The sequence below is a fragment of the Scylla paramamosain genome, chromosome 2 (genome assembly GCF_035594125.1).
Source record: "Scylla paramamosain isolate STU-SP2022 chromosome 2, ASM3559412v1, whole genome shotgun sequence".
Lineage (NCBI taxonomy): Eukaryota > Metazoa > Arthropoda > Malacostraca > Decapoda > Portunidae > Scylla > Scylla paramamosain.
The window spans coordinates 17,439,263-17,457,769 of record NC_087152.1 but is presented as its reverse complement, the minus strand read 5'-3'; the positions used below and the strand labels follow the sequence as shown (position 1 = coordinate 17,457,769).

Sequence of the window (18,507 nt, the reverse complement as noted above, 5' to 3'; positions counted from 1 at the left end):
ATATATGTTAATTCAGGCATTTCTCTTCTTAACTTTCCTTTTGTCCTCTTAAATATCAAGCCCTTTTCTTCACAAGTATAGATATTTCTATGACTCTTCCATTCCTTTTTTGTCATATATGCCCATGTAGGTTTCTGTTTGGTATCCCTCATTTCCATTAAATTCTGCAGTCTTCATCCTAACTACATCTGCCATGATTACATTTCACTTTACTGTGAGAGTTGCCTGTCCTATTAAAATCAACATGTTTTCTTGATAAGGACTGATAACCAAGGAAGATAAAAAAAAAACAAGTTAGTGTGTAACTTTGTTTAGCCAAACAGTACAAGCATACAATACTTTGCACATATGAAATGGTTAGGTTTCATCAATATTAACTTGTTTTTGCATCAAATTTCCTTTGCAATGAAGATTCCATTTTTTTTTTAATGTCTTGTTCCATAAAAAACAATGATAATCATAATATAAAAAAAAAATAATAATAATAATGAATACAATAATATAATCATAATGATAAAAAAATAATGATGGAAACTTCCATTTCTAAATCTATATACCAAACCTAGAAAGGACACAGAAACCCAAATTTCAATGCATACTCCAGTTCCTCTCTTAATCAGTGTCCATCGAATCACCCTGCAAGGAGAAAAGTTACAATAAAATAATGGAACTTTTTACTAAAATCACATTTTAAAACAACAAACCAGCAAAAACATTTCTATTGAGAATTTTGTTTCTACATGACAAAGATTTTTTATGTTAAAGGAAGCTAAAGAAATAGTATCTAAAAATAAATCATAATGTCAAAGTATTCTGATTTTGTTTCTTTTATCAAGAGAAAATCATTGATAATGTAGGGAGAAAAGTTGTTAAATCAGCTATGAATAAGCTGGGGCTGAAGACTGACTAGATAATGCATGTGTTACCATACAAGTGCAAGTGAAATATGAATTGTCTGCAAATGTGTGTCCCTCACAGGTCAATCCTTAGTCCCTTATAGGTAATTATGGTTCTTGAGACTTGCCTTGAGATGTTAGGATCATATTTCCATGGAAAGTGATTCATTTTGTGCACTAATCTTTACTCATTGTAAATTTACTGACTTTCTATTTCAATCTTACACTAGCTTTCTGTACCAATGCACTTCATTACTTTTATTATTCCTTGTTCTGACTAGAACACCTTTCTAGGCACTATATAACACCTTAATATTGCATTAATTGTGCCATGTTGCATGCGGATAATCTTGTGCTAATTGCAGAGTATGATGGAAGATGGAAATAAAAGCCAAGGGCCTAAAGAACAACATGTATAAAAGTGGCCAGTGTAAGGAGTGCAGTGTAGTATGATTGCAAAGCCCAGATAGTGAAGGGGAGGAATATGTGTGCAGATCAAAACATACAGAACAGAGAAGGGTATGATTAGTTGGGTGTGTTATGCATTACTGAACAATAAACCTGGTATCATAGATGGTGAATTAAGGATAAGTTTGGAAGATGAGTATATTACATAGTTTGGAATAAGAAGAGGCAGACCAAGATGTTGCAGATGTGTCAAGAGCATGGCAGAAACCATGTGACATATATTAAAGATCTAAACATAACTGAGGGAGTTTTTAGAAGTAAATCCTAGAACAAGTGGAATGTAGTAGTCCAGAAAGACCTCAGTGATAGAGGACTGTGCCACTCAGTGAACAAGGCCAACACTTGTAAGTTTATAAAGAACCTTTCAAAATAATGATGATGACAATATTGTACCTCTTTTCTGAGATTAATAAGTTGCTTTCCATTGTTAAGTCCTTTAAAAAATCTAGTCATTCACATTTGAAAATATAAATGTTATTATTACATTACCTGTTGTGCTGGCTGTGGACCAATAACATATAATTATTAATCAAGTAAGATATAATCATAAATATCATCAAATATAATTAAAATATGAATACCAGCAAGTCCATCAACTGGAATTAATTCTTTATTCTACTTTAAAAAACATCCCTGTCAGTCTATGTCTGACATCCCATTGCATCCAAGAAGTCTCTCTATGACAGTCGGTTCTTACTCCGCTTTCCTGCTTCTCAAAACATTGCAGATTCATTAAAGGACAAGTTGTAGTCTTCTTGCATGAAGGCTAAAGTATGCAGGTCATCTAGTGTGACTGCACTGTTTTCCAATGGCTGGTTCTGATGTCTTCATTGTGATCCTTCCCTAGTGCCATCCTGGAGTCATTTTAAGTCCCAAAAGACACTAAAGGGCACTCTGTCCCCTCCACCTTTCTGATGCTTGTGCCCTTAATATATATATATATATATATATATATATATATATATATATATATATATATATATATATATATATATATATATATATATATATATATATATATATATAGGAGGGACACTGGCCAAGGGCAATAAAAATCCAATAAATAAAAAAAAAAAAAAAAAAAAAAAAGCCCAGAGATGTCAGTCCCAGAAAAGGGTCCAAAGCAGTAGTCAAAAATTGAAGGTTAAGTGTCTTGAAACCTCCCTCTTGAAGTAATTCAAGTCATAGGAAGATGGAAATACAGAACCAGGCAAAGAGTTCCAGAGAATACCAGATAAGGGGATAAATGATTGAGAATACTAGTTAACTCTTCCATTAGAGAGGTGGACAGAATAGAGGTGAGAGAAAGAAGAAAGTCTTGTGCAGTGAGGCCAAGGGAGGAGGGGAGGCATGCAGTTAGCAAGATCAGAAGAGCAGTTAGCATGAAAATAGTGGTAGAAGACAGCTAGAGATGCAACATTGCGGCGATGAGAGAGAGGCTGAAGACAGTCAGTTAGAGGAGAGGAGTTGATGAGACGAAAATCTTTTGACTCCACCCTGTCTAGAAGAGTGGTATGAGTGGAACACCCCCCAAACATGTGAAGCATACTCCATACATTGACGGATAAGGCCCTTGTACAGAGTTAGCAGCTGAGGTGTAAGAAAAACTGGCGGAGACATCTCAGAACACCTAACTTCATAGAAGATGTTTTAGCTAAAGATGAGATGTGAAGTTTCCAGTTCAGATTGTAAGTAAAGGACAGACCGAGGAGGAAGAATTTTAATAGGTAGCATGAAATAGTCAGAGGGTGGAGGAGAGGGAGGAACAAGCCCAGAATTGTCCAAGGTAGAGTTTTTAGCAAAGGTTTGAGCAAAGAATTCAGCTTTAGAAATAGATGTGATAGCAGTGATGCCGTCTGGTTGAAATAAAGGAGGGAAAGAAGAAGAAGCAAAGTTATTGGATATATTTTTGGCTAGATGCCAGAAGTCACAAGGGGAGTTAGATCTTGAAAGATTTTGACACTTTTTGTTAATGAATGAGTTTTTGGCTAGTTGGAGAACAGACTTGGCATGGTTCCGGGCAGAAATATAAAGTGCATGAGATTCTGGTGATGGAAGGCTTAAGTACCTTTTGTGGGCCACCTCTTTATCATGTATAGAACGAGAACAAGCTGCATTAAACCAAGTTTTGGAAGGTTTAGGTCAAGAAAAAGAGTGAGGAATGTACGCCTCCATGCCAGACACAATCACCTTTGTTATGCGCTCAGCACACAAAGACGGGTCTCTGACACGGAAGCAGTAGTCATTCCAAAGAAAATCAGCAAAATACCTCCTCAGGTCCCCCCAACTAGCAGAGGCAAAATGCCAGAGGCACCTTCACTTAGAGGGATCTTGAGGAGGGACTGGACAGATAGGACAAGATACAGATATGAGATTATGGTCGGAGGAACCCAATGGAGAAGAGGTGACAGCATAAGCAGAAGGATCAGAGGTCAGGAAAAGGTCAAGAATGTTGGGCGTATCTCCAAGACAGTCAGGAATACGAGTAGGGTGTTGCACCTCTAGGTCGTGGAGGTTAGCAAAGTTGAAGGCTAATTCACCAGGATGGTCAATGAAGGGAGAGGAAAGCCAAAGCTGGTGGTGAACATTGAAGTCTCCAAGAATGGAGATCTCTGCAACAGGGAAGAGATTCAGAATATGCTCCACTTTGGAAGTTAAGCAGTCAAAGAATTTCTTATAGTCAGAGGAGTTAGGTGAAAGGTATACAGAACAGATAAATTTAGTTTGAGAGCGACTCTGTAGTTGTAGCCAGATGGTGGAAAATTTGGAAGATTCAAGAGCGTGGGTACAAGGGCAGGTTAAGTCATTGCTCACATGAATGTAACATCCAGCTTTGATCAAAAATGAGGATAGAGAAAGTAGGAGGGAACAGAAAAGGGGCTACTGTCAGCAGCCTCAGACACTTGAGTTTCAGGGAGGAAAAGATGAGGTTTAAAGAGGAGAGGTGGTGTTCTACAGATTGAAAATTAGATCTTAGACTGCAAATGTTGCAGAAAAAGTTGAGGGGGATGTCAAGACACTTAGGGTCATCATCAGAAGGGCAGATTGACCTGGCGACAGTTGTGGTGTCCTCCCCAAATGGGGACTCCGAGGCTGGTGTATGAGTCACCATGAATTTTGAAATTTTGAGTGAAGGGTGTGTGTGTTATTAGGTGCTTGAAGTTTTGTGTGGAGGAAGAGAGTTGTCTTTAGAGGGCAGGCTGTGACTGCCCCCTTGTGTTGTGAGACACAAAGGGAAATGTTCAGTGAGGTCACAGCTGGGTTTAATGATAAGTTCACAGCACCCCCTGATCCAGTGCTTTGTACCTCACTGGGATTAATTATCATTTCGGCAGGTGCCTACTGCATCCTCCTTAAATATGGATCCTCCTGGTTCAGTTTTAGTCAGCCTTTTACAAGATGTACCTGGTGATTAATTTATTAGGTGGACAATCTCTTACAGATCTTGAGATGTTTATGTCCACCATATTCTTGTTTACAGCAGGTCATGCAGTTTGGGTATCTACAGATATATGACAGCCTCCTTCTGGAGTTTTTATCTATACAGTACAGTGCATGACTACTTCTTTATCAGTAGTATCTAGATGTGAGATACCTAGCACACCTCATGTAATATTTCATCAATACTTAAGTGTTATTTGGGACTCTATAGAAACTAAGATTTCCTTTGTGTGTTAATTTTTTTTTACAATTTCCAGAGAAAGAATTAAAACAGCAAATACTGACCTGGTCTCCAGCTGCTGGTGGTGGTGAGGGAGCAGCAGAGCCTTCTTCCCCTGCCGAGGGAGCTGTGGAGGCTGGGGCTTCTCGGGCCGCTGCAGTTCCACCACGTCTTTCTTCCTGGTCCAAGCCTTCCAGGTAGGGGCTGACATCTTCATCATCATAAATGCTCAGCTTCTCTCCCACACCTACCACAGCTATGCTGCAGTTCTAGTTGTGGAAATACAAACTTGTGACTTCAAACTATCATACAGTAAAATCCAATTTGTACTATACAATTTACATTATTATAATTATGGAGAATACAACAGAGCCTAAGTAGATCACTTGTCCTATGGAGTATTTTGTAAGGTGTTTATCACAACATATTTCCTTGTGCCCAGTTTCTTGTTCAGGGAAACTGCTGTGTTCAATTATATATTGTGAATTATATATTGTGAATACATGTGGAAAACTGTAAGTTCCAGCACATATCAAAATAATAAAAAACTCCACTAGCCTAGATTCTGTTCAAAGTAGGAAAATTATTATAATACTAATGGTGAATATGAATGAGCCCAGAACTGCTTAACATGTTACCTTATTGGTCAGCTCCATGTCATTGGGCAGTGTGTCCCTTAGGGCACGCAGAGCGTGTCTTATGAGCTCCTCCCGTGCTGCATTTGGAAAGTCCTCAAGGTGGCGCTCCAGGTAGGTGCGGGCACTCTGCGACCGGGCACCAATGGCCATGGCTCGGCAGTCATAGTAGTTGGCTGAGGGACACGTCTGATAGATGTGGGGCCCATCTTCCTGAATAATGTAATAATTGTTTTAATAATCTCTCATTTCTTTTCAGCACTGCTTGTCAGCTATTTATTAACTATTTGATAAGGTACAAACCATTTATAGTCTATTGTTTTATAAGTATGCATGTGTACACACACACACACACACACACACACACACACACACACACACACACACACACACACACACACACACACACACACACAGTTTTAAGGTAAACTTCTCAATTTACATCCAGTACCTGCCCCATGCTATGTAAGAAAATGAAAATGAACCCCATTTAGTGTCCACCTAACTCGTGATTTAAACTCTGGAACTTTTGGTTGTGAGGTGCGCATGCTAGCCACCACTCCAGTCAATTAATGAAATTATTAATTATAACACCACATTTCAAGTCTTCTGAGTACATTGTGCATCATGCTAGGGTAATTCAGTAAACTACAAACAGTACTCAACTTACATCATATCCAGCTATCAAGAGACCCACACCATAGGGCCTCTTGTCATAACGCTGAGTGGCAACCTGCATTTTCATCCCGACCCGCTCCATTAACTTGTTGAGAGAAAGTGATTGATCGTGAGCAAAATGTTCATGACGACACTCAGTGCGCATGAATCTTATTAGCACACGGGCATCTGCAGTCAATCCTGTAATTGAATGCAAGGGGATTAATAACCTGTCCTTTTCATTCTACATACTTTATCTCACATTTTCAAACCTCATAGTTCTGATATCATAATTATGGCTTTCTTCATCTCAACTTAGTCTTCAATATTAACCATACATATGATTCCTTCGTGAAAACAGTCTGGTCTTACAAGGATAGGCAGTATCTTCTATTTCCCAATAACGGTATTTACTTCAAAATTTGAGTCATAGCACCATGACAGTATGGCAGAGGCAAGGACTACTGAAGAATCATATGGTACCTCAAATTTTTCATTCAAGTACTGGTACCATGCCTAACTTACCTGAAATGGATACTGCAATGTGTTCATCAACTGGTTTGATTTTCTTCTGATGAGCTGCCAGTTCTGATGAGGCTCTCTTGAGAGCCACCAGCACAGCGTGGGTAGAGCTCTTCAACCCCACGGTAGCTGAGCCCTGCTTCACAGCCTCCATGGCATACTCCACCTGGACAAATGTCAATACCATTATATCTTACTAAGTACAATTTTTACACAGAATAACATAATTAAACAACTGACTGAGAACTTTTGTCATTTACAATAAGTAATAAAAGACCTGAATTATTCAATCAATCCTTTTGCTGTCAGTAGGATACTTAAAAATTGTATTCTAAACCTAATCCAAACCATTCCATCAAAGCCACAGCAGTCAAAAGATTATGGGAACAAAGCCTACATATCTGCAACTTCAGCAATTTTTGATTAGAGAAACATTTTCTACCAAGATATACACAAAAATCTATTTCGTCGCAATTCTTGAAGGGCTCCTGACTCGTCTCCTGCACCAAAAGCAGCAGCAAGTTTGAGTGGAATCATTTTTGTGTTTGAGATATGCTGAGTACTCAGTTTTTATGTTAGAAGTGTAGGAAAAAGTGGCAGTGCTTCACTATGTACAGTTTAGTAAATAAGAAAATAGAGATTATAGAAAAGGAGATGAAGAACTACAAGGGAGTCTTAAAAAAAAATCACACACACACACACATGAAAGGGAATACAGACCTAGAAGGATAATGGGGTGCCATTGAAAAGGCATCATCTGATTTGATCTGAGATATGACACTGCCCTGTTGCTGGCACTCACCTGATGGAGGCGCCCCTGGGGGGACCACACGGTGACATCATTGTCATACTGGTTTCTGAACTGGAAATATAAGAGCATCCCATTATCAACTATTTCTTTGAGTAGCCTCATACTGCAGATTTTTTTTTACTTTTTTTTTTTTTATGTAAGAGGGACACTGGCCAAGAGCAATAAAATTTACCTACATAAAACACACCAAATGAAATACCAGTCCCAAAAGGATTAACCATAACTAGAGACGTCCCTCTTGACAGACTTCAAGTAGTAGAAAGGGACAAATACGGAAGGGTGTAGGGGAATTCCACAGTTTACCAGTGAAGGGATAAATGTAGTGAATTATGGTTGAATATTCGGTAAATTGTGAAAAATAAAAAAACGCAAAGCTTCGCCAAAACTATTTTACTTTGACTTGGCATGTACGGAAAATCACACGAGCGTTTTCGGGATTATGGAAATAATATTTAAGGACTGACTACTCCAAGCCTAACCCACAAATGAAAACGTTAATGTTACTTTAATATAATCCACGTTTTTTCCTAATATTCTTTATCTTGATCTTATTTACATATATTTATTTATTTATAGATGATCCCTTAATCTTCACCTCTCATTTGTCACACCCTGACCACGGAATCTTCACTCACCAAACTAACAACACACCCCAGTTTTCACACAAATGACTTGAATTCGCACATCTAGAAGACACTCCCATTATCACAAACACTTTAGAGCACTAAACAAATGACCCCAGTATTCCCCAAAACAGCGGCAAACACCAACCATCCTGCCCAGGAGCTTGAGACTGAACGACCAAAACACCGCCGGTAATGTTGACTTTCCCCGAACCTCGACTTCCTCTCATGAATTTTTTTCCTTCTCTCAAGTATCTCTAGTTCTCATTCATTCCCATACTTACAGCTGTTGCCCTTTATTATGTTTAGGTTCATAGTAAACTCTTTTCTGTAGGATGTTTGCTTGATTTATGTAAATATATATATGAAGTCGAGTATATTCATTTCCATGTTTTGCATTCTCAAAATATCTACATGAAATAAAGTAACAAGAATGTAGGATTCTGAGGATAGAAAAAAGAAAAGCATAATATAAAAAGAATATTCAGGAATCCATGGAAAAGACTGAAAAAGTAATGTTGATGTTAATGCTTCACATGACGCGTGATTGGCTTTTATAACGGCAACTCCAGTAGGGAAAACAAACAGTATTCGCCACAACACAAATTGCTACCTCTGGCACACCACCATAAACTCCTTCCTTCCTTCACTCATCCTTTCATTCGTTTCTCTTCATATATAATCTCAGCAGCAGTGCCATCATCTACCAGTGTGTCGCTCCTGGCTGGGCTGGAGACGAGCAAGCGGTTCTTTCAACCTCCTCTATGACGACTTGTTTCTCTAGGAAGAGAAAAGTTGGTGTGTTTTGGGTGATCACGTTGACTCGGTGGCTACTGAGGAAGGTGTGTACTCCCGGAGGCAACAGTGAATAGAATGCAACAAAACAAAGTTTTGAGGTCCGTGACCAGTTATCAGGATAGGTCAGCCATGGTAACCTCACACGGGCCACAAACAAAGATCAGGACGCTGGAAGCTAGTCGGCCTGCCTCACACATCTCGTTCCATCATCATAGAGGATAGTGAGGTGTCCTGTGAAGAAACTGTCGTGAACCAATGCCCACGAACTCCTTGACGCCCGCCACCCGAAACCCTATTGATATCATCTCGCTTCCCGCCCCTGTCGCTGTTCCTTCCAGACTCCCCCTTCCCCCCCCCCACTGTCTCTCAGTCGGTAGTGCGTGTTACTAGTTTCCGGTATGGAATAACGCTCCTCTCTTTCGTTCAGCCAACGTGAGTTGTATTTTTAATGACGCATTAGAACGTCAGTGACGTCGTTTACTTTCGGCCAATATGTCAGTTATTTGCGGCCAATCACCACGTGGAGGCCACGTGTTGTCAACCTCTTAACTTCACTGTTCGTGATGACTTCTGCGTCCAGTATCTGAGGGAACACTGCCAGTGCTAGTGTGCTGGCGACAGACTGTCTGCAGTGATTGTCGGTCGGGTCGCGAACGGTCAGTGTGAATTTACAGCCGTTAGACGGCGGTGAGCTGGCGGCCTGCCTGTCGGAACAAAAACGGGTCGTGTGAATCGGCCTTTATACGTGGAGGCCACGGCATTCAGCTAGCAACCCGCAAGGGCGTCACAATGGCAGCCGAATGCAGTGGATGCAGATTTAAATACTGGAAATGTATTTTGCTGTTCCATAAGCAAGATGACGTGGGTGTATATTTCTGAAGATCACAAGGTGTTTTGCTGAAATCAATCAATTTCTGAACAACCGCGGTGGCGTCAGTACCCTTTGAGGATGAGGAAGAGGAAGTCGATTATCCACACCCTGGACCTTCCACTTCTGAAAGTATATGGTTAGATTAGGTTAGTGTCCTTAATGGAGGCTCAGAGGGACAAAGCCCCCCTGGACTCTTTATGTTTAGGCGATAATGGCTTGTAAATATGTCTAATTTTTTACGATGTATCCCATATTCTTTCTGTGTTGTAGAGATGGAGATTATAAGCGAAATGAAATCAGAATCTCCATCTGTAAAGTAAATTGACTAGAAGAAACACAGACTAGAAAAAAAAAACAGACACAAGTGAGTAAATAAAGGAGAATTGAAGTTATTGAGAAAATTAACAGTAGAGTCGAAAATGGTAATGTTGATAAGTAGAGATCTTTTTTTTTCCACAAAAAAAAGTAAAAAAAAAAAAATAAAGAATAAATCGCTGTTTCTACAGGATATTTACATAAAATAACTCAAAAACACACTTTTTACCAGTTCGCAGTTGAAAACTTGAAGACAGCGTTATTTCAGTAGTCTGTTTCACGGCTACTAATTAGTCAATTAGAAGTTAGTAGATAAAAGTGAGTGATGCCTGGAGTAACGTAAATCATCCATATGTTACATCATAAAAAAAAATATATATATATATATATATATATATATATATATATATATATATATATATATATATATATATATATATATATATATATATATATATATATATATATATATATATATATATTTCATCTTCACATGACTGTTAATTAAATTATTCGTAACTGAAATCATTTGACATAGCTAAGAAAACTAGAGTACCGCTGTGGGTCTTACTCATCATTGGACAGACAAGGCGTGAAAACCTTGACACAACTGCTGCCGTGGACATGTATGATGCAAGTCGCTAACTAGTTTCACATCAACTTCAGCAAGAAAACGTATTTATTTTATTTATTTATTTATCTATTTTAATTTAATTTTATTTTATTTCATATCATTTATTTCTTCTTTTTGTTATCCTGTATAAGTACTTCACTGCTGGTAATGGAGTTGGGATAATTTATTGTAATCCTGGTGTTCTCAAATAGCAATATATCAAGGGAAATCCATCCTTGACTTCCCACAGGGAATATATATATATATATATATATATATATATATATATATATATATATATATATATATATATATATATATATATATATATATATATATATATATATATATATATATATATATATATATATATATATATATATATATGTGTGTGTGTGTGTGTGTGTGTGTTGTCATGCATTTCTATTGAAATAAAACAATGAGAAGAATCACATATTTGAGTAGTTCCATGGTATATTTTGGTGGAAAAAAATATCATATTAAAGAAAAAAAATAAATAAAATGATCTCAATGGCAACTTTTTTTTTTTTTTTATCTATAATGATAAATACGACAGCACAGTTTGTGTCGCTTCTCAATAAACTAACAATAACTAGTAATTACAGGATAGTATTGACTTGTAAACATTAGAAAAAATTAGTTATAATTCATTGTTCCTAACGTTTCCAACTTTCCACAGTCCTAATCTATCCTACTGTAACGTTCTTAACTTCCACTACAAAAATATTCGAGAAACAAACACAACAGAAAAAATGCATAAATGAAGATAATAATCTTACATAGAAAAAAAAATCTATGCATGTAACTCACTGCTCCATAGTCCTAACCTAATCTATCCTACCCTAACGATCCTAACTTCCTCGACAATATATAATGTAGTCACACCGACAGGTCTTCATTAGCTCTCAGGTGATCTGTTTTACTGATCACACCCATCATCGTAAGGTCGAGGAAAGGCAGTTCTTTCTCTCTGACATTTATTGATGAGGTAAGCATGACCATAAGAACTGCAAACAAGTTCTCAGTCTCAGTTTCTTATAAAATAACATTATACACTGATATTAAACATTTTCAACATATTACAGTATTCATTAACAATACATGCATTCAACTTGGCGCTATGACAATCAGTTTTTTCTACAAAATTCAAGCATTTATCTCGGTCACCTTCCTGCCTATCTTTGTCTGAGCGCGACTTGGCCTTGAGTGACGCCCAGAGGCGACCAGCGGGTTAACTACGCTCTACTAACAAGTGAGCATCGGCTTTGGTGCTTCATATAGCATTGAATACTGATACTTACACATATTACACGTCTTCATGCAAACAGAAAACTATTGAACATTTCACTTATGATTACCGAGGAATAATGACATGAGGTACATGCTCTCTACGTACAGTAACATGGCTCCCCTAAATTGTGCAACAATTTACCTTAAATTAACATTAGTATGTACCTTAAAAATTCTCCAGTTAGCTCTGTCACAACTAGCAGCATTGTGTGTTCAAATGGGACTTGTAATTAATGAATGTATAACCAAATTTCTAGCCAAAGGGAAGGTCTCTCGACCGCCCACCTCAAATAATGTTCCCATCACTAGAGTTCATATACACAAGTACCTGGGTGTACAGCTGAGTTTCAGGAAGTCCCTCCACGCTCTACACTATGTTCGAGACCTGTCTGCCACAGCTAGCGCCACTTCGGCTGCTAGCAAACAGGGGCCTGGGGGCTGGCATTCCAGTCCTAAGGATGTTCTATATATCTGTCATACGGTCCCTCATTGACTACGCAGCCCCTTTTTTAATACAGTTTAGTGCCACCCAGCTCCGTCCCCTGGAGCTTGTTCAAAATGAAGCCTTGAGAATAATTTTGGGATGCCCAAGGACTGCTCGGATTGAGGTCCTCAGAGTTAAACTGCACCTAGCGAGTATTATGTGTAGGATACAGGAAATTACTTGTTGTACTGTTGGTCGGATGCTATGCACAGGCATCTCTGAAGGGATCACTGACTGCCCTGTATCATGATCGTTGGACTCCCACAACTCCATACCTCAGGAAGATCTTGGGAGTTCTTACAAGTGTAGGTATAGCCGAGGCCTGTATTAACATTGTTATGTCACCGCTCCAACCCGTTTGGAACCTTCACCGTGTCAGTGTTGATATTCACTCAGTGCATCAGCCCCAAGAGGGACTGGCCCCCTCATGTGCTACAAAACATGTTCATGACTAAATTGTCCAAGTATCCCCACGTTCAGGCTATTCATGTTTATTGTGATGGATCAGTCAATGGCAGCAGGTCCGGATGTGGGCTGTTCATCCACAACTACATTTCTGCCAATCACCACACTGACACTGAAGTTTCCAGGCAGCTCCCTGTACACATGTCCTCCACTAGGGCAGAACTGTATGCTGTTCTGGAGGTGCTCCATATTGTGGCGCCTCTCCATAAGGAAGTATTCTTTGTTGACCGTCAGGCTGCACTGTATGCTCTCCAGTCTACCTCCCCCATGGACTGTGATCTAGTTAATAAATGTCTTGATCTCATCCACGCCCTGGAAGGTGCTGGTGCCATGGTCCACTTCACCTGGATACCCTCTCGTGGGTATCCAGCTTGAGTTTAGGTAAAAATGGCACAGGTAAAAATGTCACGGTAAAAATGGCACGTGTAAAAATGGCACGGGTAAAAATGGCACAAGGGAAAAAGTAGGAAAAAATGGCACAATTAAAAAAATTTATTGATATACATTAAAACGTAAAGGTCATATAGAAACATTGTTCAGGCATGATATGAAAGCTTAAAATCTTATGTTGTGACCAAGTCCACATAACATTTGATCAAGGGTTTTCCTTCCTTCTGTGTAATCTTTGCATAAGTTCTTCAGTCGTTGTTGTAGATTAACATATACCCTTTTTGTTTTCTTTTTGGGTGGTTCACCAACTGAGTCTCTTGCAATAACTGCACTCACAGCTGCCTCTTCCTGTTGAAGCACTCGTATAAGTTTCCAGATAGATGGGTGCTGGTAGCCAACAAGATGGTAGAATTTGTTCCAGCCTTCACACAGGTTGTTGGTCCTGGGACAGTCATTCATGGTAGCGTTGTGTACGTTCCAAAGTTCAGGAGGAAATCTTGCTGGAATGCGCCGAAGGTTAACTGCTGGAATTTCTGGCTGCTGGTTGCGTCTTCTCTGAACATATGTACCAGAAACATAGGTTTGGTCAAAGTACTCCAAGAGGGGAGCTGCATCTTCAGTACATCTATCCTTCAGTAGCTGCATTCCCGCTGGAACATCTTCAACTGGTATAAATGCCAGTGAGTCAATCTGTCCACAGAATTGACGAAAGTCCTCACTCTCTTTGTAGTGGTTGGTCAGGCCAAGGTTCTGTATTTTCCGCCAGGTACTTTGAGTTAGGTGGTAGAAGCAACCTTCTGTGTGTGTTTCCGGCCCAAAAACATTACTGATGGCTTGGATGACCGCCTGCTCGAAGTCAACAATTATGGTTGTTGGGTCTGGGTAGAGTTCAATCTCATGACAGTGATCCATCACTGCTTGTAGCAGTATTTCATATGTATCTTGTGTTTTGCTCTGCAGACAAGCAAAAGTAGTAGACACTGCAGTATTGCCGATTGGAACTCTTATCACATAAAGCTGTAGAAAACCTTGTGGAGCCATTGCATAATTGCCGTCCATCAGCCATGTATCAGCAGAAGCAAGTAGACGCAGTGATTCATCAGAACCGAAAGCAATGATACGTTTTTCAGTGTCTGGGCCATTGTCGAAAAACAGGAATGGCTTTGGCTCTGGAGCTGCAGTAGTTGTCCATACCCCAGTAAGTTTCAGATCCTTAAGGCTTTCTGGTACTGGTGGATAGAGTTTTGATCTTTGGTTACGTAAAGTTCTCTTTATGATGTCTTCACTTAGTAGTACGGCCTTTGTTTCAGCTGATAAGTCATGCAGGTTATTGCTGTATATTTGACTAGGTTTATCTTCTGTTTCGGCTGCTTTTCTCTTCATGTTGGTGATACATTTTGTGGCTGAGATGGCAGCATAATCAGGAGCGTGGTTGTGTTCATTTGCTGGCACAGGATCAGTCATATTAAGGCTAGTGGTCATAGTGCCTTTACAAAAGATGTTCTTTTAACACATCTCCATCTGATAGTAGTTGATCTTGTAATCTGTTTTGTATACATGTACCCTTGGAAGCAGATCTTCTCTTTTCCTTTATTGCTCTGTATAATTTCCATGGTGGGAAATTTGGTAGAGCCACTGAGATCTGAGATGTGTACTTGACTGCTGCTACAACTTGTCTGTGGCTGTGTAGTGAGAAATGCGGAAAGTAAACAATGAGCTTGCTTCGAGACAAATTCATGAAACACTCATTCAAAACTCACTCGAGAATTTAAGAAACTCTAGAAACATATTTTCTCAACATTTAAACTTCAATATATATTTGTGCCATTTTTTCCTACTTCTTCCCTTGTGCCATTTTTACCCGTGCCATTTTTACCGTGCCATTTTTACCTGTGCCATTTTTACCGCCTTGCTCAATGTGCCCTTCAGAATGACACAGTGGACCCTGGCACTGAATACACTCTGGGCTATGTTAAGAGTACCATCAAAGACTTTGTACATAGTAGCATTAGTGATCAGTTGGAGCTTTATTGCCTTAGGGGCAATGGCAGTAGTCTTCACTATGTACTTGTCTCCCAGAGCTGTGCTTACACCTATGGGAGACACACTGCATCACATGACAGTTTGGCAATGAAGCTCAGATTAGGCTATAAATACTTTTGGGAAGTCAGTGCTTCTCCTGGCATGTGCTGTGTGCTGTGTGCTGCACCAAGGGGACACTCTGAGTCATTATGTCATGGAATGTCCTCTCATTGCTAAATTTAGGCTGCAAGGTCAACATGACTTGTATACCCTCATTGACCATTTCTTAGACTCAGCCACTCTCAGGGATATAGTCAAGGAATATCCTACATTTGCTCCCAGACTGTAGGATATTGATGCAATAAGGTGTGCAATATCCGTATTTATTTATTTACTTATATTCTTGTAATGTATACTATCTATTTTTGTATTTTTGATACTCTACCCTTAAGTCTTTGCCCAGGGAATGGGTGGCAAGATCTGTCCTCCTCCATTGTTGTATTTCATTATTAATGCAACAATAAATGTATCAGTCAATCAAACAATCAATCCTTAAAAACTAGGATTAGCACATAATGTGTTTTGTAACACTGGCTCCTTGGCGGGGATGCTCCAGTCTATTATTGTGCATCACCTTCTAACAGCAATACTAGACTATGTATTGGCCTCTCTATGATGGTCCTTTTAGCCTTTGTGCATCTTCCCTGGTTGTCGAGATTACATTCTTTTGCTTCTTTGCCATTGTCCCCTTTATTTAAAGAATTATCATTAGCAGTTGATTTCAGCACATTTATCTCCTTCTGGAATGCCTTTGCTTGCAGTTGTTTTATAATTTCATTTTCAGCTTCTGACACTTCCACTACATTTACCGGCTCATATGTGTCTCCTTTTACTTTAGTACTGCCATCACCTTTTCTTTTGAAACTCTTCAGAAGCTTAAGGCATACAGCAACTGCCCTCTTTGCTTTAAACCAATCAGAAAAATATTCAAGTCTTTCTATTATATCTGTGGGCTATTGTGTGCCTACAGCATAGCATACAACTTTCTTCACTTCAGGGTCATTTTCATTTATGACCTTTTACTGAGAATGGCTATCCATTGGACTATGTCACCAAAGGAATTCTGGGCCATTCCACCAGATCCTGCTATTATACAATTCATCTGCTGTCATGCCCCTAGATCTACGGGGTTATACTGTGTCTCTACAAATTTCCATTGATCTGGTGAAGTGTGATCTCTGTTTGTTTCTACTCTATTTGCAACATATACATGGAATCTCTGCTTCACTTGCAATGTAACCAAGGACTACTTTGTTGTCTGTCCAAAATACTCCTCACAGGAGAAGACAGTAGACACCTGCCAAAACGATAATTACTCCCAGTGAGGTCTAAAACATTGTTCAGGGGATGCTGTGAACTTATCATTAAACCCAGCTGTGACCTCACTGAACGTTTAGAGGGCAGTCAGAGCCTGCCCTCTAAAGACAACTCTCTTTCTCCACACAAAACTACAAGCACCTAATAACACACGCACCCTTCACTCAAAAAATTTAAAATCATCATGGCAAATCCTACACCAGCCTCGGAGTCCCCATCTGGGGAGGAGACCATAAATGTCCCCAGGTCGGACTGCCTTTCTGTCAACGACCCTAAGTGTCTTGACACCCACCCTCAACTCTTTCTTCATTAACTTCTGCAACATTTGTGGTCTAAGATCTAATTTTCAATCTGTAGAACACCACCTCTCCTCTTCTAAACCTCATCTTCTTTTCCTCACTGAAACTCAGGTGTCTGAGGCAACTGACAGTAGCCCCTTTTCTGTTCCCTCCTACTTTCTCTATCCTCATTTTCGATCCAAACCTGGATACTGCGTTTATGTGCGCAATGACTTAACTACTCTCGTGCCCACGCTCTTGAATCTTCCGAGTTTTCCACCATCTGTCTACGACTATCAATAGCTTTTGATAGAGTCTAGCACAAAGCTTTGATTTCCAAACTATCCTCCTACGGCTTCTATTCTTCTCTCTGTAACTTCATCTCAAGTTTCCTTTCTGACCATTCTATTGCTGCTGTGGTAGACGGTCCTTGTTCTTCTCCTAAATCTATTAACAGTGGTGTTCCTCAGGGTTCTGTCCTGTCACCCACTCTCTTCTTATTATTCATTAATGATCTAAACCAAACTTGTTGTCCTATCCACTCCTACACTGATGATACCACCCTGCACTTTTCCACATCTTTTCATAGACGTCCAACCCTTCAGGAGATAAACATTTCATGTAGGGAAGCCACAGAACGCTTGACTTCTGATCTTTCTAAAATTTCTGATTGGGGCAGAGCAAACTTGGTATTGTTCACTGCCCCAAAAAATCAATTCAACTCGACACAACCTTCCAGACAACTATCCCCTCTTCTTCAATGACACTCAACTGTCCCCCTCTTCTACACTGAACATCCTCGGTCTGTCCTTTACTTATAATCTGAACTGGAAATTTCACATCTCATCTCTAGCTAAAACAGCTTCTATGAAGTTAGGTGTTCTGAGATGTCTCCATCAGTTTTTCTCACCCCCCAGCTGCTAACTCTGTACAAGGGCCTTATCCGTCCATGTATGGAGTATGCTTCACATGTCTGGTGGGGGTTCCATTCATAATGCTCTTCTAGACAGGGTGGAATCAAAAGCTTTTCGTCTCATCAACTCCTCTCCTCTAACTGACTGTCTTCAGCCTATCTCTCACCGCCGCAATGTTGCATCTCTAGCTGTCTTCTACCGCTATTTTCATGCTAACTGCTCTTCTGATCTTGCTAACTGCATGCCTCTTCTCCTCCCGCGGCCCTGCACAAGACTTTCTTCTTTCTCTCACTCCTATTCTGTCCACCTCTCTAACACAAGAGTTAACCAGTATTCTCAATCATTCATCTCTTTCTCAGGTAAACTCTGGAACTCCCTGCCTGCTTCTGTATTTCG

General features: G+C 39.6%; 1 protein-coding gene across 1 annotated transcript; it reads right to left on the bottom strand.

Annotated features, from left to right (window-relative positions):
• Window positions 1–294: 294 nt before the first annotated feature.
• On the bottom strand, window positions 295–8,494 carry LOC135111119 (proteasome subunit alpha type-1-like). The gene is made up of 7 exons (XM_064024093.1): window positions 8,422–8,494; window positions 7,642–7,701; window positions 6,843–7,005; window positions 6,331–6,518; window positions 5,664–5,873; window positions 5,091–5,294; window positions 295–636 (listed from the first exon to the last, which is right to left on the bottom strand). Exons 1-7 carry the CDS (start codon window positions 8,422–8,424, stop codon window positions 613–615), a joined length of 852 nt encoding a protein of 283 aa, XP_063880163.1. The 5' UTR covers window positions 8,425–8,494; the 3' UTR covers window positions 295–612.
• Window positions 8,495–18,507: the final 10,013 nt, after the last annotated feature.

Coding starts and splice junctions, on each gene's coding strand:
- LOC135111119 (XM_064024093.1), bottom strand. Junction 6,519..6,842: donor CATTGCAGTATCCATTTCAG/GTAAGTTAGGCA, acceptor ATTCAATTACAG/GATTGACTGCAGATGCCCGT. Junction 5,874..6,330: donor TCTTGATAGCTGGATATGAT/GTAAGTTGAGTA, acceptor TACATTATTCAG/GAAGATGGGCCCCACATCTA.